Here is a 25445-nt window from a genome sequence, read left to right on the forward strand (position 1 = left end):
CTGATTACCGAGTTTTGTTTGGAATGAAAGACCTTTTGATTTCGCGCAAACCAAATTTGCCACCAGCCAAGCATGATAGCAGTTTCAGACACGAGTTTCAGTTCAAAGGCACATAGTGGCCTTGATCTGAGCTCTAGAGATCGACCCTGGCCGACCTAGTTTGTTGCTCTAAATGAAGAAAGGCTCGATGGCGATCAATTGAGGCAAATGAAAGTTTGGAAGTCTTACCGTTGAGAAGAGAGGGAGGAGCTCGAGAGGTGAGAAGTGAGAACAACCTCGTTGCAAACATGTGTTAACTTTAAAATACGAGCCTTAAAGTACCCTCAAGGCACTAAGAAATACTCAAGCTAGACATTTTAAAGTTCGCGTTGGCCTAGCAGTCAACCAAACAAGACGAATTACACTTGATGGTCACTACATACAATAGACGAATTACACTTGATGGTCACTACATACAATCGGATGTCCTAGTAGAACCAAACATGCTCGCCTAACTTGACGCCTTTTCCTACTAAGTTGTGGCAAGCCAAAAAAAACATGTGGTGAAAAATTTGCTTGTCACAAGTTAAGCACATTTTGGCAAAAACTCAATAAAAATGTATGACATGTGAGACAAACTACTAAAAAGTGAAATATTTCACATTTGTAGATGTCAAACAAACACCAACGTGCATCAACTCGGTTGGAAGCGACAGTTCTTACCCCACTTTCGGCCAATATGGTTCGCGACGAGAACCGGCTCCTCCCTGGTCATTCTCCATTTCTCCTTCACGCTTTCACGGAGCTTTTTTTCTTCAAGTCGTTGACACAGGACAAAAAAAAAGGAAGGGAGGAAGAAAGACGCGCCCCTGCGCACCGATACAAAGCCAGGTTTTGGCAGCAGAAATTAGCAGGAAAAGTCGTCGAGAAATCACACCCGTTTGGATTTGGATCAAACGAAAAAATATTTAAAATACAAAAGTAGTAGTACTACTGCTACCAGTAGTACCAAGACATACCACGACTTTTTCTTCCCTCGTCAACAGCACACAACTCGCCCTCGCGCCCTCCTTCCTCCTGCACCCGTTGATTTCTTCGCAGCTGCCTCCACAACTGGTACAAAGCATACTTGTCTTCTTCCCCCCCTTTTCTGATAGCCTAGCCTTCATCTTCCTCCCCCTCTCTCCCTCCCTCGCGCCGCGAGCGATCCATGGACGCGTCGTCGTCGGACCGGCAGTCGCCGCGCAGCAGGCAGCTGCAGCTGCAGGGCCCGCGCCCGCCGCGGCTGTCCGTCAGCAAGGACTCCCACAAGATCAAGAAGCCGCCCATGGTGCCGCTGCCGCACGGGGCCCAGCAGGCGGCTCGGAGCCGGCACCCGCTGGCGCATCATCCGCAGCAGCAGCAGCAGCGGCAGCCGGTCATCATCTACGACGCCTCGCCCAAGGTAATCCACACGCAGCCCAGTGAGTTCATGGCGCTCGTCCAGCGCCTCACGGGCCCGGGCCTACCGGCCGCCCATCACTCGATCCAGGCGGAGGAGCCGTCCGCCGTGCCGCCGCAGTTCCAGCCTCAGGAATTCATGCTCTCCCCGACCGCCGGGCTGTCGCCTGCGGCGAGGTACGCCGCCATCGAGAGGTCCGTACGGCCGCTGCCGCCAGGGCCGGCTCCCTACGCCGGCTCCTGGATGGACCTTGACGGCCTCGCGGAAGTCCTCGGCCCCGGACGGCCCGGGATCCTCTCGCCCGTGCCGTCCATGCTCCCGCCGGCGGCTTCGGCCGGGCTCTTCTCGCCGCTGCCGTTCGACGCCAGCTCCCTCTCCTGGCTCAACGACCTGAGCCCGTTCCTCGCTTCCGCCGGCGCCCGCGACCGCGAGCCGCTGTTCGCCTCGAGCCCGGGCAGCCTGCTGCTGGCCACGCCCACCATGCCGTCGCCGGCGATGATGAAGTTCTTCAGCGAGTTCCTCCCGGACCTGTAAATTAACCCTATACTCCGGTTGATTCGATTTGTTTATTCGGTTTTGGCGTCCGGTACAAGAAAGCTTCCGTGTTCGGGGTTAAAAAAATTGTTGCCGCGCCGTCGCGGTAATTTCGGGTGGTGAGCGTGGCGGCTAACCGGAGACGCGGAGTGTGCTGTGTGCAGGTGCGGTGTATCAAAGAGTGACGTCCATGAGATAGAATTATTTTTGGTGAACAAATTCGTATTTTATTGTGTAGGTAGGAGCAGTTGGAATTAATGGAGTTAGGAAATTTCCTTACAACTCCTCAAAGTTTTCTTCCTCTTTGTGAACTGCCATTGTCAACTGTGAGTAGGTAGAGGCCGTGCTGATTAATCTCCTCTCTTATCTTCTCTAGGTAGCTAACCATGCTTGGTTTTTCTTTCGTTAACTCTGATTGTGATGCTTGTATTGTTGCATGTGCAATAACTAGTTCATTTATTTATTCTTTATCCTGGATCTTTGGACTTGGTCTTGTTGTGTATCAATCTCCCACTTTGGGCTCATCTCGATCAATCGAATTTGTATCTTCAGAAGCCTGAGATGATCCGGGCTATAATTAAGTATGTTTTGGAGTGTCCGCATAACAGAGTTGTTTACAATTTTTATACTCACTTCGCCCGGAAATAATTAATGTCGATTTGTATATGTCAATATGGTGGGGTTTTCTAGATACTGATGGGTGCTGCTTGGTTAAGACAAACTTAGGCTAGTTTTACGGTTGTTATGCTCTGTTACTATGAATAAGTAGTGAATATTAAAAATTATCCTCCATTTGGCAAATTATTATCATTTAATAACCGCCCTGTTTGGCAAACTAGATTAGTTAACAACTAAGGTTATTCAGGGTATGCAGTATGCTTATATCAATATGAATTCTTCTTGCATGGATCTCTACCTTCCTGACGTACATCTTCTTCTATTTAGAGCACAGCATCTCCGATAGAACATTGTTGCGAAATGCAGCTCCACAAACACCAAAGGACAAGCGAACATGAGAGATGGGATTACCACAGTCCATCTTAGATAATCCATTGGATCTAAATTAATTGTCATGGGTTTTGCCTAAACCTAAACCTACGATGATTAATTTGAATCAGAGGGAGTAGCAAAAAAGAGAGAAGCATGCAAAAAAGAGAGAAGCAGCATGCACAATGCAAATTAGCCTAGAGGCTGTGTACCTGATGGGTTGCAATTCATCCACGTCTAGTTATTCCACCCCGGCCATTTTTTTTTGCATCTAACATATTTTAGAAAAGAAAAATCATGAAATATCTAAAAAAAATGTGACCAAATTTAGCAAGATAAAGTCTACTGACAAGGGTACGGATCCTCAAGTGTTGATATCCAACATCAAGATATGCGCGAGGGAGGAGAGGGAGGCAGGCTCACCAAAAGTGAAGATGGATGATACAAGTTAGAAGAATGTCTTGTGTTCAAGGGGCAGCCAACGACAAGGATGATATGTTCAGGATGCACCACAAGTCGTGTACGAATATGCGGCGCACTAGGACAGCCTACGACGAGTCCGACACGTCTAAGGAGCGCCCAGATCTGTGAGTCCATGTTTGGGTCTGAGTCGAATTCTAGTTTGAGTCGAATTCTAGTTTGAGTTTGAGTCGGAGTCTGTATTGAGTTTGGGCTACTCCTGTCTATATAAACAAGGGGTACGTCTAGGTTTAGGAGAGACCACGTTTTAGCTTATTCAGAACCTTTTGTTGAATTGCTCCAAGCATTCATTTGAAAATATATAATTCCTCTTTGTTTCGATCAGGAATTTTACCTACACCATATTCGTTTCGATGGGGTGTTTATCTACTGAAAATTCGATCGTAATCTGTCGTTCCGCTGGGAATTGGAAGATTGCGAAACCGCTTGTGGTCGGCGGACTACTGCGCAAGTGTGTGGTGTTGCAAATTTCCATTGGGTTGCAAGTTCGTCGTGCGGCAACGGGTGAACAACTGGAAGATTTGTAGAATCATATAAGTTATCCACGTTGCTCTCTGAGAAGATCGGGCCACCCCTTATCATCTACATTTGTTCTACTCGTCGAAAAACAGGAAGAAAAAACTTCTATAAGCAGTAGCTAATTCAGATTCTAATCTTCAGTAAGTAGTAGCTTTTCAGATTCTGATCACAATTTGTCATTTTTTTCTTTTCTTGAATCGCATTTAGATTTGAAGTTCTACGACATGGAGGTACATCTTGTGTAAATTTTATTTCGCACCTAGAGGATTCAAATTTTGTGGTTAAGTGTCATGGTGAACTCAAGTTTTTCATTTCATATAGGTTTGATATATAGAACTTTTAGTCTTGCGTGCAACCTATAAAATTGTTTCAAAATCAACTAAATTTGGGAAGTACAATACACATGCACAGGAGCAACTTTGTGCACAGCGGGAAACCAAAATGTGAATGTGGCTCCCGCGGATAGACCTAGGTGTTCGGTTAGACTGAACCAACCAGTTTGGTTCTTTGGTTTTCTAAGGAATTTAGGTCAAAAAAATGGTGGTCGAGCCAGTCGAGGGGAGAAGCGGTCTTCTGGCCGGCGATTCCTAGAGTCCGTGGTGGCGGTGCATGGTGGCTAGTAAGCAATTGGGAGTCACCAAGTCAGCAGAGAAGGGAGGTGTCAAAATGGGAAGGGGGATGGCCGACATGCGTGCAAGCCCACTAGTCGACTGGTGGTTGTCGGAGTCGACGTGGTGCACCGACATGGCTAGTAGCTAAGGTTATCGAGAGAGAATGGGGAATCAGAGAGAAGGTGAGACGATAGGGATCGGGGGATGGGATATGGATCGGGAGCCTTAAGAGCTCGTTTAGTTGGGGGTAATTAAAGACAACTGAAGGAGATAAGACTTTAAATTTATTGTTTGGTTGGGAGTACCGAGAGTTTAGAGGGGAAGGGTAGAGAGATTAAACTCCCATTCCTCTTCGCTGAGCCTTGCCGAACAAGCTGTAAGGGTCGTGAGAGTGAGGGTGTTTAGTTCTGTGGGATCGGCTATTGGGCCGTGTGGGGGCATATGGTTGCAGCCTTTTCTCTAGTTTTGTTCAATTCTCCTGCTCCCTCTGATCCTAAATTCTTGACTCAAATTTGTCCAAATATAGATGTATCTATTCTTAAAAAGCGTCTAGATACATGTAATATTTTGACAACAATTTAGAATCGGAGAGAGTATTAGTTAGGGTAGGGTCAAAACCAATTGCCTGAATCAAATTTGGTTTTCCAAAGTTCATGATCGAATTAGATACTTCTTCCGACCGGTATTACTTGTCTCAAATTTGCCCAAATACGGATGTATCTATGTGCAAAAAATGTGTAGATACATGTAATATTTCGAAAAGTAATTCCGACCGGAGAGAGTATTAAATTTACCGGTTTCAGTCCAATCGGGTTCAGTCTTGGTTCTTTTGGTTCGGAAATTTTGTTCGGTTAAGACGCATAGTATATCCACAAACGGATGGCTGCTAAATTTCAGTTTCGCAAATTATCTGAAAATTACGTCAAGAACTTGGACCTCACAGGACTTTGGAGACTTCGTGCAAATTTAACATTTGGAACTTCATCCTTACAATTACACTATAAACTTTCTATGATGTGAGTAGAAACTTGTTTTCGTAGTAGCAATTCTGTGCATTTTGGTAAGCCCATGCTATTAGTAATTCCACGAAGGTACCACGACGTTGCAAGACCACCAAATTCTGTTTGATCATTTTTTGATAGTTTTTTTACAATATGGAATTAATCATTTCAATCCCTGTGGCAGCCAAATACTTCTACTCTCTCCGTCCCATATTAAGTGACGAAATATTACATGTATTTAAACGTTTTTTGATATAGATGCATTCATATTTAGACAAATTTGAATTATTTAATATGGGACGGAGGGAGTATATCTTCAATCCGTATGTTTGAGCTAAAAGGAGGTGTAATTGAATGTTGATGTCGAAAAAACCGGAGGAGCTATCAAAAAAGGAAAAAAACAAGAAAGGACAAAAATCTTGCAGTACGAAAAGGGGAACAGATATTTTGTTCCCAGTTTGCCACTCCATTACGAAACTAAAATAAAAATCCTCTTCGTCGTCAGAAAATACAAAGCTCACTGGCGAACCCTCCGTTATCCCCTTGGCTTCCCTCCCCCCGCTCGCTCGCAAGGCTCACTAGCTCTCTCGTCTCCCCGCCGCCGCCATGGTCGCGCTCGCCTCCCTCTCGTCTCTATGCCCCTGCGGCCTCGCTCGCCGACGTTCCGCCTCCGCCTCCGCCTCCACCTCTACCTCCATCTCATGCTGCGCGGTCGCAACTCCTCCCTCCGGCAAAGGTAAACTGCCTCAAATTTCCGAACCCCCAACCCCATGTCGACGAACTGGTTCTTCCTCCCACCCCAACCAATGTGCCTGTCCTCCGCATGTGTGCAGGGTCTCACGAATCTAGAATACCCCGTAGAAGGTTTAGGAGAACCGAGGGTGCCACTAAGAGCATGGAAGATTCAGTCAAGCGAAAGTTGGAGCAGTTTTACGAAGGGTTGGATGGTCCGCCCCTCCGAGTCCTCCCGATAGGTGGTCTTGGGGAAATCGGCATGAACTGCATGCTCGTGGGGAACTATGACCGCTATATTCTGATTGATGCAGGGGTTATGTTTCCAGAGTATGTGTTCCATTCATGTAGCTTGCTAATCCTTGCGTCGAATTTCGTTCCTTCTGTTTTTTTCTTGCCTATGGCTTTCTTTTATGCATTTTCTTAGTAACACATTTGTAGAAAAACATATGCTAAAGTGAGCTGTTTCTCTTGTGATCCATTACACATTCACACTGTTGCGTATGGCCTTATCATTTTGTGCGCAATCTCCTTGTACCCTTTATAAAGTTCCGGTGTAAAAGTGATGTTAACAGATATGCTGATTTTTTTTTTACTGAAGTGGGTCTTTGAACTTGTGACAGCTATGATGAATTTGGGGTGCAAAAGATTATCCCAGACACAACATTTATCAAGAAATGGAGCCACAAAATTGAAGCAGTTATTATAACACATGGCCATGAAGATCACATTGGTGCGTTGCCTTGGGTAAATAATTCTTCTGTTACTCTAATCTACCATTCATCATGCTCGTCTTGCTGTAACCCACTGCTCACCTAGTCATATGCAAACTAACAATCCGGTATCACTTTTTAAGTCACAAATCATTTTAGATAGTGCGAAGGAACTCAGATACCCTGTCGACAAGTTAGAGTCTTTGTGTACGGGCTGGTTGTTTGAGTGCATAGAATGTGCCTTTTTACTCTCCTTAGTTTTATTTACTAAGTAATGTTGGAACTTGAAAAATAGTTGTACAACACCGACATCCTCTCCCTATTTACACATCAATCATCACTCATCAGATCAATAGGCTACTAGTTCTTAGTTGATTCATTTGTAATAGATTTGTTCTTATGCGGAAATCATGTGGCACCACTATTGGTAAGCGAGACCTTCTAATTTGGAGAAGACAGTCTTGATCATTTCTTCTAGAACCAATATTCAGGTAGGGATAAATCATAAAAATATTTTGTCAATAATAATGTTGGCATTAAAAGGGTAGCTCAATTTTGAATTATCACAGCTTGCAATGTATGACTTGACTTGAAGTCATACCTTCTGTAGTGGATTCCTTAATTTTCGTATGATGTTTAGTTGTACTTTGAATCGCTTTGTGCATGGTCTGTCCAAATGGAACATACCCAAATTATACAGGGCTGCGCGAGTGCTTGTCTTCTACTCCCTCCGTCCCAAAATAAGTGACGTTGATTTGTATAGATTTTTATACAAATCCACGTCACTTATTTGGGACGGAGGGAGTAGTTAGCTATTCATCTGTACTTTTTTGTTTGTACAATTCATACCTTGATTTTCATCCACACTGCTTAATTTGGTATGTGAATATTATATATCCGAACTTTCTCTGCTTCCAATTGCAGTTTATCTTTTGAATTACCTTATGCTCACCTTTCCCCTCGTCTTGTTGATCATAGGTTATCCCAGCACTTGATTCGAACACACCGATTTTTGCATCGTCTTTTACTATGGAGGTAACACACAATTGTTTTATGATTACTTGCATATTTCACGATTTTGAGTGTGCTGTTATTTTAATTGTATAAAAGAAAGGAGATGCATTCATTCATATTTGGGCAGCTCATAAAGAAGCGCTTGAAGGAGTTTGGGATTTTCCTCTCATCCAGGCTTAAGAGTTTTAGAGTTAGAAATAGATTTCAGGCTGGACCATTTGAAGTGGAACCTATCCGTGTAACTCATTCAATTCCGGACTGCTGTGGCCTAGTGCTTCGCTGTGGTGATGGTACAATTTTCCATACCGGTGACTGGAAAGTAAGTTATATCAGCAATGACTGTACACTTGATGTTCTTTGGTATGGACTGCTTTTGGTAACTTTTTTTTTCAATGGAAGATCGATGAATCACCAGTAGATGGAAAAATATTTGATCGAGAAGCATTGGAGGAGCTCTCCAAAGAAGGCGTTACTCTGGTAAGTTGATCCATATGAACTATGCATCTGGTCCAGAATATTTCAATGCTTTAGGTCTTTGATGTAGATTTCACTTATACAATGTGACACATATATACATAGAAGCAGTTGCAGCTACCCATTTACTGTCTTCCTTAAAATGTCTGCAAATATTTAAAAAATTGAAGAAGTTTTGACCTAGGTCACCTATACGACTATACTGGATGACAAGCTTTCCGGCAATATGATCCTAACAGCATGTTTTTCCATTTCTTTCTCTTACATGCAAGATGATGAGCGACTCAACGAATATCCTATCCCCTGGAAGATCCACCAGCGAATCTGTTGTTGCTAGTTCGTTGTTGCGTCATATTTCAGAAGCAAAAGGAAGAGTAATTACAACACAATTTGCTTCAAATATACATCGTATTGGGAGCATCAAAGCTGCTGCAGACTTAACTGGTCGAAGACTGGTAATCCTTGAACCTTATTTTAGCAGACAATGCCCCTCTACATTGTTCAATTTGGATGTTTCTGTTTAAGCCTTCTGTTTGATAAACTGGAACAGGCATTTGTTGGAATGTCACTCAGGACATACCTTGAGGCTGCTTTCAGGGATGGAAAGGCACCGCTAGATCCATCAACCTTGGTATGCAGCAACTTATTAGATTAGTTACATATTATTGTCTGTGTTGAATTGCTATAATGACTGTTCTCAATGGTGCAATTTTTGGAGCGATCTTTTTTTACCTCGTGGTGCTCTGTGCAATTGATGTTCTTGTTATCAGAATAGTCTGTTTGTAGCTATCATCTTTACCTTCAATGTTTTCATACCTTAGGTTAAGGGGCTTGAGTGCTAGTTGCAACAGTTCTGGCAACTCCTACAGTAGCTTGATGGTAAATTGTGTTTTGTCCAGGTGAAGATTACTCTGTTTCCCACTAAAACCTGCACGGCTGTCCTCTGCTGCCATAGCTATACGGTCAATTTTTTTTTCCGGAGACCTGGTAAACTAGCAAGCAGTATCTACTTAGAAAACACCCGCTTAAAAGAGCCTATGGGTGACTGCCCGAAAAAGAGCCTCTGGCTTCCTGCTGGCGGGACTTGAGTTTATGGACACATGAATATGCAGTAAACTCCTGCCGGTGGGACTTGAGTTTATGGGCACACGAATATGCAGTATTTTTTTTCTCGAACACGCTAAGCAGCGTGTCATTTTCATTAAGCCGAAGGCACTAAGATAATGCAAGTACAGCCAAACCTATGCCCAGCAAAAGAGGGCAAAGAAACAAAACAGACAAAAACAGAAAAAGAAAAGGAAACAAGGCTACTCTAAAAACAAACAAAAACAAAAAACAGAAAGAACCAGCAGGAACGCCGCCTGCTAGGCACACAGATATACAATAAGTAAACTACTATAATCCCAGTAGGTGCTCATAATGTTGCTTGGGTGTAATGATTATGAGTAATGTACTAGCTTGGTTTGGGGTATTTTTTCCTTTGTAACGACGGTTTCCCTTTATCAAAAAATGTGTCGATTTACTGCAAGATGCATCTCTATTGTTGCAACCTGTTGATACCATGCATGCTGATGTCACGTGATAGTCTGCCTAACTGCAGTATTGTCTGCAGGTTAAGGCAGAGGACATGGATGCATATGACCCTAAAAGTCTTTTAGTCGTTACTACAGGTTCACAAGTAAGACTTACAGGGCAAGAAATCCTCGGTTTCAGCTGCTCATTCACCTTCTTATAATTCTTGGATCTCTTTCTCAATTTTTTCCAGGCAGAGCCACGTGCAGCTCTGAATCTTGCTTCTTATGGGGGAAGTCATGCTCTTAAACTATCCAAAGAGGACGTCCTTTTGTATTCAGCTAAGGTATCACTTTAGTTATTCTCATTGGGTGGTTTCAAGAACCTTAGAGATTAGTCACATGGGACAGTCATATTTGTTAGCTATCCACGCTTGTTTAATCAAGGTTACATTGGTGTACATTCTTGATGCTGTCAGCTTTGGCAGTCGTTTCTTTATGTTCTGAAGAAAAATCGGTACTTTCTACTATGTTTGGACACTTATGAATTATATCATCTTTGGTTTAACAAAGATACGTGGAATGACATTACATAGCTAAACGCATTGGTGATTTTATTTTTTGAAAATAACCTACTTTCTGAGTAGTATTTATGATAGCAAGTCGATTGGCTTCTCATTTTGAGCATTAGCATTGCGAAATCTCACCATCTACTTTTATTTTTCAGGTTATTCCTGGAAATGAGTCTCGGGTAATGAAAATGTTAAATCGCCTGACTGATCTTGGCCCAAAAATTATTATGGGTAAAGACTCTGGCCTCCATACCTCTGGGCATGCCTATCATGATGAGCTGGTAAATTCTCGTCTCATGTGTTGGTTTTTGCTCTTTGATATGATTCAGTGTCCAGCTTATTTCAGTTATGTTGCAACAGCATTAGTGTCCCTGGTGGCCTGGTCTCCCAGTAAAACTTTGCTGTAATCATAATTTTCAGGAAGAAGTTCTACAAATCGTTAAACCGCAGCATTTCTTGCCTGTTCATGGGGAACTCCTGTTTCTCAAAGAACATGAATTGCTTGGAAGATCAACTGGCATACGACATACTACTGTGAGTAATATATTTTCCATGATTTACATCTTTAGGTATCTTAGTGGTATGCTATTTATTTTTTAATTCTGCAGTATTTTTGTTTTGAAAGAAAACTGTTAAGGGAGACCCCTACAGTATAGCAACCTAAATTTGCATCCTCGAGGACTTGAACCTGTCAAGCTTCGTGCTCTAGCCAACGCAACCAAAAGACCGATCTAATCGAAAGGGCTAGGCAGCCCACTTATACACTTCAACACCCTCCCTCACGTGTGACGGGGAAGACAAGTCAACACGTGTAAACTCAGAGGTGGCTCAAGAGGCCAATATGTGGACGGAGGGGACACCAGCAATTTTTTAAGAAATATTGCGTAAGCCAGGACTCGAACTCGAGACCTCTGGCTCTGATACCATGTCAAGCTTCATGCACTAGCCAACGCAACCAAAAAACCGATCTGATAGAAAGGGCTAGGCAATCCACTTATACACTTCAACAAAACCCAGGAGCTTGGATTGTACATCCACTAACCAGACTCACTTCCCAAGTGTGCAGTATTTTGTAGTCTTGCTCTTTTGAAGAGCCTCGTAATAATGAGACATCACCTGTACAAAGCAAAAAAAAAAAGTCTAGTTATCATTCATTAAAACATAAACTAATCAGAGCTCTCTTGTTCTTGGTATTTTGGCTTAGAAATGTGGAGTGCTCTTTCTGCTAGGCGCCAAAAATATCCACAAAGGAACTTGTAGTGCTTGCTTCGTTAGAATCATAAATATTATCATTCTCTGGTCAGGATGCTTATTATTGTTAGTAACAGTATCATATAGATATGGTCTTTACTCCTTATGTAACCCACATTTGCTAGCATTTGGTAGGATTTCTTAGATTGCTTACTATAATTGCAGGTAATTAAAAATGGGGAGATGCTCGGTGTGTCTCATCTAAGAAACAGAAAGGTTTTGTCCAATGGGTTTGTTGCATTAGGAAAGCAAGAATTTAAGGTGAATCATTTATCTACTTACAATCTGTTTCCTTGTCTCTGAAATCTTTGAATTCTAACATGATGCACATGATATTACAGCTAATGTATAGTGATGGCGATAAGGCTTTTGGAACGTCCACTGATCTCTGCATTGATGAGAGATTAAGAATTGCATCTGATGGCATTATTTTCGTCAGGTAAGCTCACGATTTTGGTGTTTATCTTCAACTCAAGTTTTCTTTTTGGTTAAACAGAGAACTTTTTCTGTTGAAATGTTGCCATTGTGGATGGTATCACAGTATTTAGGTTCTTTTGGTAACGTGGTAGACATATTACTTGTTCCTTGCAGCATGGAGATCTTCCGACCTCAGAAGGAACTTGCTTCACCACAGTCAGGCTTGAAAGGGAAATTTAAAATAACAACACGGTGTCTATGGCTTGATAATGGAAGACTACTCGATGCACTTTACAAGGCTGCACATGCTGCACTATCAAGTTGTCCTTTGAATTGCCCACTTAGTCACATGGAGAGGATGGTATCTGAAATCTTAAGGAAAATGGTAAGGAAGTACAGTGGGAAGAGGCCTGACGTCATTGTGGTTGCTTCCGAGAACACCACGATAGGTTTCACAGAAGAGGTAACAAATAAATCACCCGGGAAGTTTGGGCCTTTCTCAGCTACTAGGCATCTTAGCAGGAGTCCAGATAGGAGTCTTGAAGATAGTGATAAAACACGGCTAGATAACCCGGAGGGGGAAGCTGCAGGTACGGATATCCATAAGTATCTTATATATTACCTTTTAGACACTGGTTTTTTAGTTCAATTTGCAGTAGTTTAGTATTTAGTATGTGTATCGATCACATGCATTTTGATGTGCCGATGCTGTCATTACTTTGTTATTCAGATAGCACTCCTGAGGTCATGAGAACAACATCTGACGATGTAACCACTAGCACCAATGGTGAATCATTCTTCTCTTCAGATTTGCATCAGCCTAAAGCACTGGATCATTTTTGGGAGTCATTCAAATCCCCTACTGCAGTAAAAATCGCAAGAATTGTCAATGCCTCAGCTCAAGGGAACAAACCAAAGCTCGGCAAGATCAGCATAATTGATAAGGACTCCAGCATGTCGGTTCCTGCTCCAGCTAAATCTCCGAGAAAAAACAAGTGGAAGCCTGAGGAAATTAAGAGCTTAATACAGCTGCGTGGTGAAATGAATGAGAAATTCCAAACAGTGAAAGGAAGGATGGTTCTGTGGGAAGAGATATCTGCCAGCATGTTGAACCAGGGGATAACTCGTACACCGGCGCAGTGCAAATCTCTCTGGACATCATTGGTTCAAAAATATGAGGTGGGTAGATCAAACCTTGGAGATTTGGAAAATAAACTGAAGTCTCTCATTTCATTTTTACCTTTTTTTTGGCGGGCAGGTCTCATTTCTTTTTTACTGATCATAACATAATCTTGCCAATCGAATTCAAAGGCTTATCTATTTGGTTATACCTGCATCATAGAAGCAAACACATAGCATGTGGCAAGCATTTGTGCATTACTATTGCTACTTGAAAGCATGCAGCGCTGCACTGAAAAGAGTATCTAAAAATTTGTTTTGTTTGGCAGGAGAGCAAGAAGGATGGAGAAGGCATGAAGACATGGCCGTATTTCTCCGCTATGGATAGTTTTCTGTCATGCGAAGGGGAAATGGCAACCAAATGAAACACAGTTCCGTAGCAGTTGGGAGGTCAGGATATTGTAGCGTAGCTCGTGAATAAGCCTCTCCATGAAGTAAATCGGTATTACACCATTCTTTGCAATTGCATCAGGATGAGACGCCTGTAGTAGTTAAGACATAGTACTACTAGGTTTACCAATCCACCATGGGTTTATTAGCTTGTGTGAGCAGAAACTAGATTTAGTAATTGCTTAGTCAAATCTGTTGGAACATTGTTTTCTGTGTAACTAACAAGGCCTTTAACTAGTAACTCTCAGAACAAGAGTGAACTTAAACGGACAGCGTAGGCGATCTGAACCTCGAGATCAGGTTCATGTGCTTATGTAGGACCTCACGTCAGGGACCTGCTGTGGCATGCTCGACTCAATCTCAACTCAATCCTTCACACAAAAAACAAACAAAAAAAAACTCAATCTCAGTTGCACATGCAAAAATGCCCAACTCCACCTTTGGTACATACTCCTTCGCTAACATGGAGGCCCAAAACCTTTGGTAGCGAAGATCACGGGGCTTCAGCCTTCAGCCCACCATGGCCGAGCTCCCGTCGCTGAGCCCGTCCCCGGAGGTAGACGCGTTCTTACCGAGTTGGTGACGGCGTGCGTCCCGCCGAGCCCCGTGGACGTGTGACTGCGTGAGGGAGCTGAGCCCCGAGGCGCAGGAGTTGCGCGAGGCGCTGATCCGCCGCCGCTCAGCCGCCGAGGGCAAGCTGGAGGCGCACTACGCCGACCTGCTGGCCGGCTTCGACAACCCGCTGGACCACCTCCACCGCTTCCCATTAGTACAGCAACTACGTCATGGGTGACCAAGAAGCTAGTCCGCGCTGACGACAAGCAACAGGGTGGACGACGACGTGGTGGTAAACTCCGTCATCGTCGTGCACAGGGTGGAGGCGGACCACGACGGGCTACGGCAGAATGATGGGCCTCCGGGCGCGCGTGCCGATGCCGGTGCCGGTGGTGAGCCCCCCGGGCAAGTGCTGCAAGACGGAGGCCACAGCGCGCTGGAGAAGAGGAACGTGTTTGCCTCTGTCACCACCACCACGGTAGTTTCCGTTTGATCGAGGCGACGAAACGAATGAAAGAGCGTTGCGATCGAGTATTTATTTGATGTCGCGTGCTGTTCGTAGGTACGGCGAATGCAAATGCTTTACATGGATTAGAAAAGAGAGCACGAAAGAACGCAGTACGATTCCTACTCGCGCGCTCTCTCCCCGCACGGCGGTAACGAGACGCGGTTTGACCTGAAACTATCAGAGGAGGGAGGGGAACTACCAGAGGTCGTTGGAGTACCTCATCCACGAAGTTCTCCATGCCTCCGCAGCGGCGCGGAGTCCCTGGTGTCCACCGCCTTCCGCCCTACAGCAAAGGCTAGCTCTCGCGGCGCCGGCGCCGGAGAGACGCGGCCGACGACAACAGCAACGGGACGGGCCTCCCCGACGACGCGCTCTCGGTCGTCTTCGCTTGGTGCGCGAGCACATGCCGCCGCTGGGCCCGCGTATAGTTCGGTCGCCCACGACGCCGCCGCGCTCTGCCGCAGCCGTCCCCTGCCGTCGCCTCACTCCCGCCTCCTCCTTGGCTTCTTCCACAGCGAGGACCGCGCCGCCAACGCGCGCAAGCGCACGCGCTACGTGTTAGCAAATAAGTACTCAAGGCAGCCGAGGACCGGCTCGCGCAGGACGGCGAGGCCGATGACGGCGGCAACAAGCTACTGCTTACGGAGGAGCAGTGGCGCGCTCGCAGCAAATGGCGCGACGGTGATGGCTCGGGCAGCAGTGGCGGCTCAGGCAACAAGAACCGCCGCCGCGACAAGACCCGCGGCAAAGACAAGCAGCAGGCCGCGCCCAATGCGGCGCCCAACGCCGGCAAGGACGACCCTGCGCGCGACCAGTGCAGGTATTGCGGGAAGTTCGGCCACTGGGCTAGGGACTGCCATAAGAAGAAAAAGGATGAGGCTCACCTCGTCCAGAAAGCCGGTGATGACGGCGACAACGACAACGACCCGACACTCCTCATGGCCGTCGTGTCGGAGGAGACGGCTGCCGCGGAGCTCCCGGACGGACAGGTCTACCTCAACGAGCGCAGGGTGGAGGCTCATCTCCGCAAGGGTACCGAGGCGTGCGATGGCCGGTGGTTCCTGGACTCCGGCGCGTCGAACCACATGACGGGTGACATCACTGCTTTCGCCGATCTCGACCGCAACATCTCCGGCAAGGTCAAGTTCGGCGACGGCTCCCTCGTCGACATATGCAAGCGCGGATCGGTGCTGTTCTCAATCCGATCCGGCGACCACCGCGTGCTCACGGAGGTGTACTACATCCCGCGCCTGAAGACGTCGATCATCAGCCTTGGGCAACTCGACGAGAACAACTGCGACACGCGCATCCACCACGGCAAGATGATGCTCTTCGACCGCAACAGCAAGATGCTCGCCCAGGTGCCGCGCAATGCCAGCAGGCTGTATGTGGTGCGCCTGGAGATCGCGAGGCCGGTGTCGCTGGCGGCCCAACACGAGGACGCGGCCTGGCGTTGGCACGCGCGCCTGGGCCACCAGAACTTTCAGGCGCTCCAGATGATGGGGCGTGATCAACTCGTCGTCGGCCTTCCTCTGCTGGACCACGTCGAGCAGCTTTGCGATGCCTGCCTCGCTGGAAAACAGCGTCGTGCCTCGTTCCCGCAGAAGGTGCTGTACCGCGCCACCGAGCAGCTCGAGCTTGTACACGCGGATCTGTGCGGCCCCATCTCACCAGAAACCTCAGGTGGTAAAAAGTACTTCATGTTAATCGTCGATGACATGAGCCGGTACATGTTGGCCGTGCTACTCACGGCGAAGAACGGCGCGTCCACGGCGATCAAGCACTTCAAGGCGCGCGCCGAGGTCGAATCACGCCGGACGTTGCGCACGTTCCGGACTAACCGCGGTGGGGAGTTCACCTCCCATGAGCTGGCGGACTACTTCGCCGATCACGGCGTGCAGCGGCATCTGACCGCGCCGTACTCGCCCCAACAAAATGGCGTGGTCGAACGCCGGAACCAGACCGTCGTGGGCATGGCGAGGAGCATGCTGAAAGCGAAGGGCATGCCCAGCATGTTCTGGAGGGAGGCCGTGGCTACCGCTGTGTACCTGCTGAATCGATCCTTCACTCGGAGGGTCGACGGCCACACGCGCTATGAAGCCTGGCACGGGACGAAGCCGGACATCATTCCCGTCGTCGGATGGCACGACCGGTAAGGGAGCGTTTCTCATGGATCTCAGTGAATAAAAGGAGAAAGGAGAAAACGCAGCAAGTTAGTTCGCTGCAAAAAAAACCTCCAGAGCCTCTCTGTGTGTTCGTTCGATTTCTGAATTCACGGGAGAGAATTTGAGAGAAGTGAGAGCCAACGTAGTCTACACTACGCCGCCGTCTCCGAACAACCTTGCTTCGTCCCGGTCCCTTCCGGCGCCCAGTTCCTCGGCTCCCGCAGCCCCTCGCTGCGGGACGCCTTCCATGGCGTTGTCGACCCGGGTTTCTTCCAGCACTCACGCGTGGTCTCGGCCCGCAACGGCCGCCTCGTCCTCGAGCTCCGGCACGAAGGCCGCGCCCACGGGCTCGAGCTCTGCGTCTGCAACCCCATGACGGGCCCTGCTTCCGCCTCTGTCCGGTACCGACATGCCGGCGTCCTACGCCTGCGCGCTGCTCGCCGGCGACGACGACCTCGACGTCCCGCTCCCGCCAACCTTTCTTCCGCCTGCTCATCGTCTACAACCGCCGAAGCTTCACGGCACTCCGCTCCTACTCGTCCGACACCGGCCGCTGGAGCGCCCAAGCCCGGAGGTCGTCCGGCCCCAAGATCACGGACAAGCACGTTCGGGAGCTCGGCCAGGGCGTGGTGCTCCGTGGCGTGGCCTACTGGCCGCTGATTTTCACGGCGCTGGCGGTGCGGATCGATACGCCGGAGCCCAGCGAGGTGCGCATGCCACGGGCCGGACTCCCGGGGTACATGGAACAGGGCGCAGGCCGGCTGCTGGGCGTGAGCCCCGGCGGGAGGCTGTGCTGCGCCGAAGCAATAACTTCCGGACGGAAACTTTGCATGGATCTTCATTTGTTTTTTGTTTTTTTTTGCGGGGAAATGGATCTTCATTTATTTGATCCGGTGCCGGCGGAGGAAGACCTCCCACCAAGCCTCTGGATGCCGCCACACAGGAGGATATCAAGACAAGACGTTTCATAGCAAATCAACCTGCGATGATTCTACGACAGGAGTGGTGCCGTCTTGTTCACGCTTGGGGAAGGCAGCAGTCGTCACGTTCGACATCGAGTCACGTGAGGTCCACGAGCTGCTTGGCGGCCTAGACCCTGACCGGTGGAAGCACTTGGTGGGGTACGAGATGGACCCTGCCGGCGGCTTACCTGTACCTCGCCTCCGTGGCATCTCATTGAGTCGATCTAGCTACCATACACTCACACTAGCACCGTGCAAAGTTCGTGCGTTAATCTTGACGATAAAATGACGTGCCTAGGATAAATAAACATTGGAGTATTGGAGGAATGTATGAAACAGAAGGACGAAAACGTAATCGGACGGTGATTTCCGTGATGAACTGAACTGTGCTGGTGGTGAACGGTGATTGGAGGGCTTACCTCGCCTCTGTGGCATGCACTGGCTCTTTTTAGTTTTTACCCTTGATACATTGAACGTGGCTACTTGCTAGCGGTTCTAGTAAAAAAAAGCATTCACCATCATCCCGCTATACAGATGGAAAGACGGAAGGAATCGAACAAACGGCAAACCCAATTCTTGACCGATCATTTTTCTTTTCTTTACCATAATCAGAAACTCAAACTTACACAGTGCAGTACAGAATATTCCTCGGCGCAACACCTTGGACAAACCTTCAACTAATAGTCAGGCAGCCGTCAAACCCACAATTCTTTCATGTTTCTAGCATATTACAGAGTCTATATAGTATATATAGCTTGGTTTTGGAAATTCATAACCTTACTGGCAAGCCATAGTTGTGGAAGGATCGGATCACCCCGTCGCGACTCCCTGTCACTATGACCAAATTCCAAGCAGCAGACGCCTTGGATCGGCAGTCATCTGGTACGCTGCAGCAGTTGATGTTCTTCAGGTTCAGGGACGGGAGCAAACTCTCCTCCGGCCATGTCGCCGACGCGTCCCTCATGCCGTCGGCGAAGAACCATGTGCCCGACGAACAGCAGCCCAGGCCGTGGGTTTCACCGCAGGAGGATGGGCAGAAATTGCTGCCTTCCTGACGCAGCCCTGGCCAATGTGCTACCGATGCCACGCCTTCGGAGAAGAAGGTTTCGCGTGAGCGGATGGTCGGTTTTGGTCGTTTGGTGCTCTTGCTGTTGTTGCCTAACGTATCGGAGTTCCATATATGGACATTGGAATCCATGCCTGCTGTGATGAGATACCTGCCGTCTGATGTCAACGATGGTGGCAGCAGAACTTTGGAGTTTCGGGGTCCTGCGCGGGGGATCAGAAACATGATACGAGTAAGTGGTACTATATTAAATACAGGACGGATCAGAGACTTGTGGTACAAGTGACAAGTCTGCCTTGAAATTTTTGGATGATGTCAACACCTTCAGAAAATCTGATTTTAGAATCTGTTGATGTGATTATCAACTGAGAAGAATCGCCTCTAGATAACTACAGAGAGCAGAGAGGTAATCAATTTGCTCATCCATTAGCAACGGAGAGGAGTATTATTATTTTTTCTGTCAAAATAGTGAGAGGCTGGCGAAATACATGAATGAACCAAAGAAACTGACCTGCAGACTGGTGATCCGGTTGGCGGCAGACTTCTTTTTTGGCTTCACTTGCATCAGCCTATTAAGTTGCATATTTTGATCTAAACAGAAAGAGATTACCATGCTTAGTTAAAAGGGGCAACAGCCTTGCAAAATGCAAAAAATAATAACGAAATGCGATAAAATGCTCTAATACCGGACTGATCATAGAAGCGGCATGTCCCAGCAACGGTACCGACAATGAAGCCCTGACATCAGTAAAAAAACATGAACGTCAACACCCAACTAGGGAGTAATTTTCAGTGTCATTTTCAAGTCATGAAAATAGAACCTTTCCATCTGCTTGGTAGCTAATAGCAGTTATGATACCATGTGCATCAGCCCAGTCGATTACTCGATTATCTGAAACATCCCAAACACGGACTTTACCATCTATTGAGCCGCTGACGAAATACCTTTCATCAACCGGATTGAACTCAACACATGTCACTGTTCATATGTCAAAGTACAGAAAGAAAAGAGTATCAGGTCTAATCATGAAGTTTTAGATTTGAGACCATGAGAAGCATAAGAAATCATTTCATATCACCAGATTTAATCTTGTATGGAGTACCAATTAACAATTTCTTAGGTAATCCAATGCATGACGATTATAATCAAATCTATAGGATATCTCAAAGCATGTAAAGTTTTTCGGTTGGTGTTTGCGCGTACCATAATCTCTGTGTTTGAATACTGCTAGACAACCATCACAGCCAACTTTCCACATCCGCACCATCTTGTCTTTCGATGATGTCAAGAGAAACTGCAGCAACGATAAATCAGTTTACATATTCGTACTAAAGTTTACACCTGAAGAAGACATCATTCTTTCCTCAATGATTGCACTAATATCACGGTGAAATTTTTAAGAAAACGGCGCATGCATGCAGTTTCTCATATAAAGTTTCAGACTATGAAAACTGTAGAGAGTAACAAGAGAGAACTTACCTCTGACATTGACCATGTCATGTCCAGGATATCACTTGCATGCCCATGAAATTCATGCAGTGGTGTCTCTGTAATGTTAAAAACTTTCTTGGGTAGTATGGCAATCGCACGGCTCCGACCTTTTCTTGGCTTCCTTCTTAGGCCAATACTCCTGTTCATGTATCCAAGAGGCGTGTCTCTTCCACGCATATCAGGAGAAGAATCTACTTCTCTTACCATCCAAATGCGCACAACAGAGTCACTGCCGCCGCTAGCTAAGTACCACCCTGATGGACTGAACTTCATGACCTTAATTAAACCGTCGTGGGCTTGGATTTCTTGACACATGTAGACAGCAGAGAAGTCCAACCACTTCTTATTCTGATGATGAACTTTGATCCTGGATAATAAGGTACTGGTCTTCATGTTTTTCACATGAACATCATGCTTGCAAGTTCTAGCCGGGCACTTTTTCTTTCTTGTGAAACTTCCCCACAAGCTCTTGAAACCCTTTCTTGTGTTCTGAACAAGCTGAGAGAACCCAAACAAACTTCCCAACTCATTCGAAGTCCGCATTTTATCCGATTCAACCTCCTCATGAACTGCAAATCTGTTCGTGGTATCCAGAACCCTTATTAAACAAGCACTATCTGGTACCGAAACATCCTCAGAGAAGGCTGAACGAAAGGAAGAACAGATGCTACTAATTCTTTCCTTCAGGTCATGACATGAGCAATCAGCTGTGGTTTCTACCTGCCAGTGAGGAAAATCTATTCCAGTAGGAATAGGTTCAACAAAGCCCATCATTCCCTTCAGGAATCTATGCCGCCTTTCTTGGACGCTCATCGGTTCACTTGTCCACAGCTCATAGTCAGGTCTCCATGAAGCTGATACTTCATCAGTTGCGCTGACAACAATTGATGACGAACCCTTGGTTGAGCTACACGCGTCGAAGAAAACATCACTTTCGCCAACAGAAGCAGATCTTGGCATGTTCACCAGTTGCTCTCAACAAATGAAATCAAAAAGCATGTGGTCTGGCCCCTTAGCAGGAGCTAGCATGTCTCTGCATGGTCTCCATTGTCCAAATATCAGCATACTGGCAATACTGGTATGGTTCTCATGGAGTCCTATTAAGATCTCAAGACAGCAAGACTGTATCATTAACATGAAAGAAAAAGTGTTAGAGCAAGCGGATTTAATCAATTATCATGAAAAAAATTACTTGGACAACATTTATCATTTATCAAGCTTATAGTTCCTCCAATGGTTGTGGCAATGCTATTGTAATAACGGCACAGATCATCTACAGTATGGTACGATGGGTGAATAAAACTACTAACTTAACTATTCTGATGAAGCCGAGAAGAGAACAAAAATTAAAGATTCCTCTAAAGAACTAACTATTCAGAAAGTTCAGAATAGCATACAGTTCATGAAGATCAGATAGGATTAGTTCAGTTCAGTTCCGTTGAAGAACTAGTGGAGTACTAACGTTTCAACAAAACAGCATAGACAGCAAATCCCATAGAGCTCATGAAGGGCAGATAGGTAGGATGAGTTCAATTCCTAAGTGCTAAGTAATGCATCACAAGGAGGCAGAGAACATATATAACACACACTACTGTGCACCGTAAGTCCAAAGACACACACCACATGACCAAAAATTACAAAGCACAGTACGTACTGCATAGCCAATTCAGTCTAGACACAAAAAGGACTGGTATAGCAGTAAGTAAAATGCAGGTTACCATCTCCGGCAAGAAACCATGGGAGCAACAGAAGATACTGCCGAAAGAGGAAGCGACGCCGCCGAAGAATTTCAACGAGACGGCGCTCTCTGTTCTCTACAGCTCGGCAAAGGGAGTATAGATTTGCTTGACCTCTGGTTAGCATCTGGTTCCGCCACCACTAAAAGCCCGCGATTACGCGCTTCTCAACATATAGTAATCGGGGAAAACTTTCTTTTCCCCAATCCTGTCAGGCTGCCACCCCAAGAGGCCACACCTCGGCAATCCCACCCACACGCACGGCGTGGCCATGGGGCCGATCGAGCGGATCCCGAGAAAAGACAGCGCGCGGGACGGCAGAGCAGCACCTACTCTGCTCTGTTCTGTTGCAACAGCAGCCGGCGGCCGGCGGAAGAGGGCTTGAAGAAGGGACAAGAAAGAGGCCACTGGAATCCGTGCGGGGCAAGGACGTCCCGGACGGACGGACGGACGGCGGACGGACGGACGGACAGCGAGGTGACAGCGGTAGAGCGTGGGCAGCGCGGCCGCGGCGTGCGTGCGTGTGCTACTCCTCCTAGCGCGTGCGCTGTTCGCGCGCCGGAGGCTATTGGCTTGATCCCGTCGGCTGGCGCTGGTGGGTTGGTAGAGGTGCCATTAAAATCATCTCTTCAGGCCGGTTGGCATTGGTACGGTTGCGATCCGTGCAATATGGATAAAAAAAGAATAATACTCCGTATTTCTGTTGGTACGTACGGAATGGAACTCAAAGTTCCATATCCTCGTAATTTCATATGGTGAATTAAAAGTGCCTTTGAAGACGAAGATCTTTTTACGGTTAGTAAGTAGAGTAGTTTTTTAACTAGGGATGTTTTGTTGGATGTGGGAGGGCGATGGACACTGTCTTTCTGCGCAAGTGAGGGAAGTTTGATTCATCGATCCGCTCTTCTCCTACAGCTCTGCTAGATTTGTTTGGTGTGTCGTGCAAATGCAGCTTTGGTTTCAGATTACTTCCTGTTATATGTACATTAGCTATTTGATACTTGGCTGCTGCACTTTAGTAAGAATGAAGTGGTTTTGGCAAGCTAGTGTTAGTTGGAGCAGTTGCAATTTTGTGGATTATTTGGAAAACTCAAAACAATGCTTGTTTTCATAGTGTTTGGCCAAACGATCGATCCTCGGTTATGTTTACTATTTGCTCGACTGTTGATTCTTGGGCTGGCTTATAGAAATGTTTTCTACAGGAATTGCTTCGCAGCTGCTCGCACCGGTTGTGGCAAGTTCTCGGTTGAAGCCTTTAATCGTGCACAAGTGTGGACGCCAGTTACTCTCCGGCTGACTTGCTGTTTCAGGCTGTGCTGAGGGGCACCGTGTGAAAAGCTTCTGATCCTCGACGTTCACTATCAAGATGTTGCCAGGTGTGAGTGTGTGTAGTAGAGAGGTGGCCGGTAGCTGTTGCTGCCACCTTAGGTTTAGAGAGTGAATGAGGCTGGGGTATTCATTTTGATGCAAATTATTTAAGTTGTATTAACAGTCACATGGTTTTTTTTAATGAAACCGAAGTGAATGCCCTCTATTTGTAAAAAAAAAAAACCTACGAAATGGAACCACAGATAGGAGGAAAACCCAAAAAATTAAGCTTTGTTTTTATGAGCCTAGCATGTCGTTCCACTCCACCAAAGAAAGCAGAATTTGTAGTTCAGTGTTCATGCATGTTAACGTTACTGGTTGACCAACGAGGGTTGAGGCCGACGGGGTCAGCAGAAGTCAAAAAATGCAGTGCAAAAGCATTGATACTGTAATAATTTCCGATCAACTAATCGATCCATATTGGATTTGATCAGGGGGGATCAATAGTAGCAGGGTCGATGAAAGTAAAAATAAAACTTAATTCGATGCCTAATTAGCCACGGGAAGGGCAAACTGGAATTAAAATCACCGAAGACTGCTCGTGCTACTGTTCCATTCAAATCGATGCGCAGACACGAATTAAACGTCCCCGAACGAAGGAAAGGCAAATCAATCATTCGCTACGCACTCTCTATGAATCAAGGCAAGCAAACATATCCAAAAACAACAAGAAACGCAGCCCAAAATCGACATCCCTCCGCAGAACTTACTCGTTGGTCTGTACCCGCGCAGCCGTCCCGGTACCCGACCCAGCCAGAGTCGGTGGGAGGGAGGCAAAGTTCGGAGGCCAAGAAACCAACCGCAGCTCAAGGATTCTGCTTCGTTTTCTTGGCGCTGCTACCTAAGTGGGCAGTTGCCGGGTATTTTGGCTACCACAAACCCACGATGGCTTCTTCCACGGTGAACTCCAACACTCTCGCCAGCCACACTCTCTCTCTCTCTCTCCCCCTTCTTCTGACGAGTGATGGGGTAGGCTGATCTCCTCTTCTCCCCGGCTCACTCACCGAAGCTGGTTTTATTTGTGTTCCGTGGGCAACTGCTGACCCCGCCGCTGGTTTCGTCGAGGTGTTTACCGCTGCTGACAGATGGACGTTTTGGATCTATTTGCCTCGTGCATTACTGTTCTCCCTGGTACTCCGTATATGTATTGCATCACTCTCTGTCTCGGCCTGCCTCGGGTCAATGCTATTCTCCCTTTTGACGTAGTACATCCGGCCACAATAGGAGATATTCCACACGTAACATCTGACCAGATATTAGGTCTCTCCTAGATGCGTTATTATATCTTGTATTATTATCTCTTTGTTGTCTATTAGTGTACCATAAATGTTAACATATAATCTTCACACCGCATGATATCTTAAGCGATAGTATAACTTAAACTTAATTATTCTCATTTAATTGATATATTTTATAGGAATGACTTGTAGTATTATTTTAATGCTTCACTGGTGTCGCATCGATCATATTTTACCTAGGCCTGATGACAAGAGATATAACGATAGTCTCTTGATTTTTTAAGTTACGTGTCATGTTGGATTTTTACCTCTGTGATGACTAAAAGACAGCGCAAGACGAAGCGTTGGGAGATGCCTTATGACGTCTCCAATAGTTCTAAAATACAGTTGTTAACAAACTTGGCATGTAGTATTTTTTATGATGTGGCAGTATTAAATAGAGAGAGAGACAGCAATGTTGCACAAACAACAAGGTGAGATAAGGTGAGATGAGAGAGTAAACATGTAATCTCTCTCTTTTTTTCATTAGACAACTAAGATACAGCATATT

General features: G+C 46.4%; 3 protein-coding genes across 7 annotated transcripts; 2 read left to right on the top strand and 1 right to left on the bottom strand.

Moving 5' to 3' along the window:
- Positions 1-983: 983 nt before the first annotated feature.
- Positions 984-3735, top strand: LOC100825432 (protein MKS1). The gene has a single exon (XM_003575042.4). It carries the CDS (start codon positions 1190-1192, stop codon positions 1952-1954), a length of 765 nt encoding a protein of 254 aa, XP_003575090.1. The 5' UTR covers positions 984-1189; the 3' UTR covers positions 1955-3735.
- A 2323-nt stretch (positions 3736-6058) lies between these two features.
- Positions 6059-14071, top strand: LOC100825739 (ribonuclease J). Of its 2 annotated transcripts, XM_010237204.3 has the most exons (17): positions 6059-6288; positions 6386-6614; positions 6908-7031; positions 7976-8032; positions 8139-8330; positions 8411-8488; positions 8758-8940; positions 9036-9116; positions 10098-10163; positions 10251-10343; positions 10724-10849; positions 10989-11102; positions 11985-12080; positions 12161-12258; positions 12411-12826; positions 12967-13415; positions 13685-14071. In XM_010237204.3, exons 1-17 carry the CDS (start codon positions 6159-6161, stop codon positions 13778-13780), a joined length of 2628 nt encoding a protein of 875 aa, XP_010235506.1. In that variant the 5' UTR covers positions 6059-6158; the 3' UTR covers positions 13781-14071. The 2 variants fall into 2 exon arrangements, with proteins under 2 accessions (XP_010235506.1, XP_003575091.2); XM_003575043.4 differs by lacking the exon at positions 6059-6288 and having other exon boundaries at positions 6474-6614; positions 6908-7017.
- Positions 14072-18568: 4497 nt separating this feature from the next.
- Positions 18569-24668, bottom strand: LOC100845914 (WD repeat-containing protein 44). 4 transcript variants are annotated; one of them, XM_014900123.2, is made up of 8 exons: positions 24368-24668; positions 20542-21675; positions 20266-20356; positions 19883-20040; positions 19748-19799; positions 19573-19652; positions 19357-19450; positions 18569-19264 (listed from the first exon to the last, which is right to left on the bottom strand). In XM_014900123.2, the coding sequence occupies exons 2-8, from the start codon at positions 21511-21513 to the stop codon at positions 18765-18767; spliced, it is 1947 nt and encodes a 648-aa protein (XP_014755609.1). In that variant the 5' UTR covers positions 21514-21675; positions 24368-24668; the 3' UTR covers positions 18569-18764. The 4 variants fall into 4 exon arrangements, with proteins under 4 accessions (XP_014755609.1, XP_003572593.1, XP_024318227.1 ...); XM_003572545.4 differs by lacking the exon at positions 24368-24668 and adding an exon at positions 22272-22888; XM_024462459.1 differs by lacking the exon at positions 24368-24668 and adding an exon at positions 22272-22887 and having other exon boundaries at positions 19384-19450.
- Between the last annotated feature and the right edge of the window lie 777 nt (positions 24669-25445).

This window comes from Brachypodium distachyon, chromosome 3, assembly GCF_000005505.3.
Source record: "Brachypodium distachyon strain Bd21 chromosome 3, Brachypodium_distachyon_v3.0, whole genome shotgun sequence".
NCBI classification, from domain to species: Eukaryota; Viridiplantae; Streptophyta; class Magnoliopsida; order Poales; family Poaceae; genus Brachypodium; species Brachypodium distachyon.

Bases quoted from the DNA above. Each gene is read 5' to 3' on its own strand.
- LOC100825432 (XM_003575042.4), top strand. From the start codon at position 1,190: ATGGACGCGTCGTCGTCGGACCGGCAGTCGCCGCGCAGCAGGCAGCTG.
- LOC100825739 (XM_010237204.3), top strand. From the start codon at position 6,159: ATGGTCGCGCTCGCCTCCCTCTCGTCTCTATGCCCCTGCGGCCTCGCT. The intron at 8,331-8,410 runs GTAAGTTATATC...TTTCAATGGAAG, and splicing joins TCCATACCGGTGACTGGAAA to ATCGATGAATCACCAGTAGA. The intron at 12,259-12,410 runs GTAAGCTCACGA...TGTTCCTTGCAG, and splicing joins GATGGCATTATTTTCGTCAG to CATGGAGATCTTCCGACCTC.
- LOC100845914 (XM_014900123.2), bottom strand. From the start codon at position 21,513: ATGCCAAGATCTGCTTCTGTTGGCGAAAGTGATGTTTTCTTCGACGCG. The intron at 20,357-20,541 runs GTAAGTTCTCTC...TCGTTGCTGCAG, and splicing joins TGACATGGTCAATGTCAGAG to TTTCTCTTGACATCATCGAA. The intron at 19,451-19,572 runs GTCAGTTTCTTT...TGCTCTCTGTAG, and splicing joins ACCGGATCACCAGTCTGCAG to TTATCTAGAGGCGATTCTTC.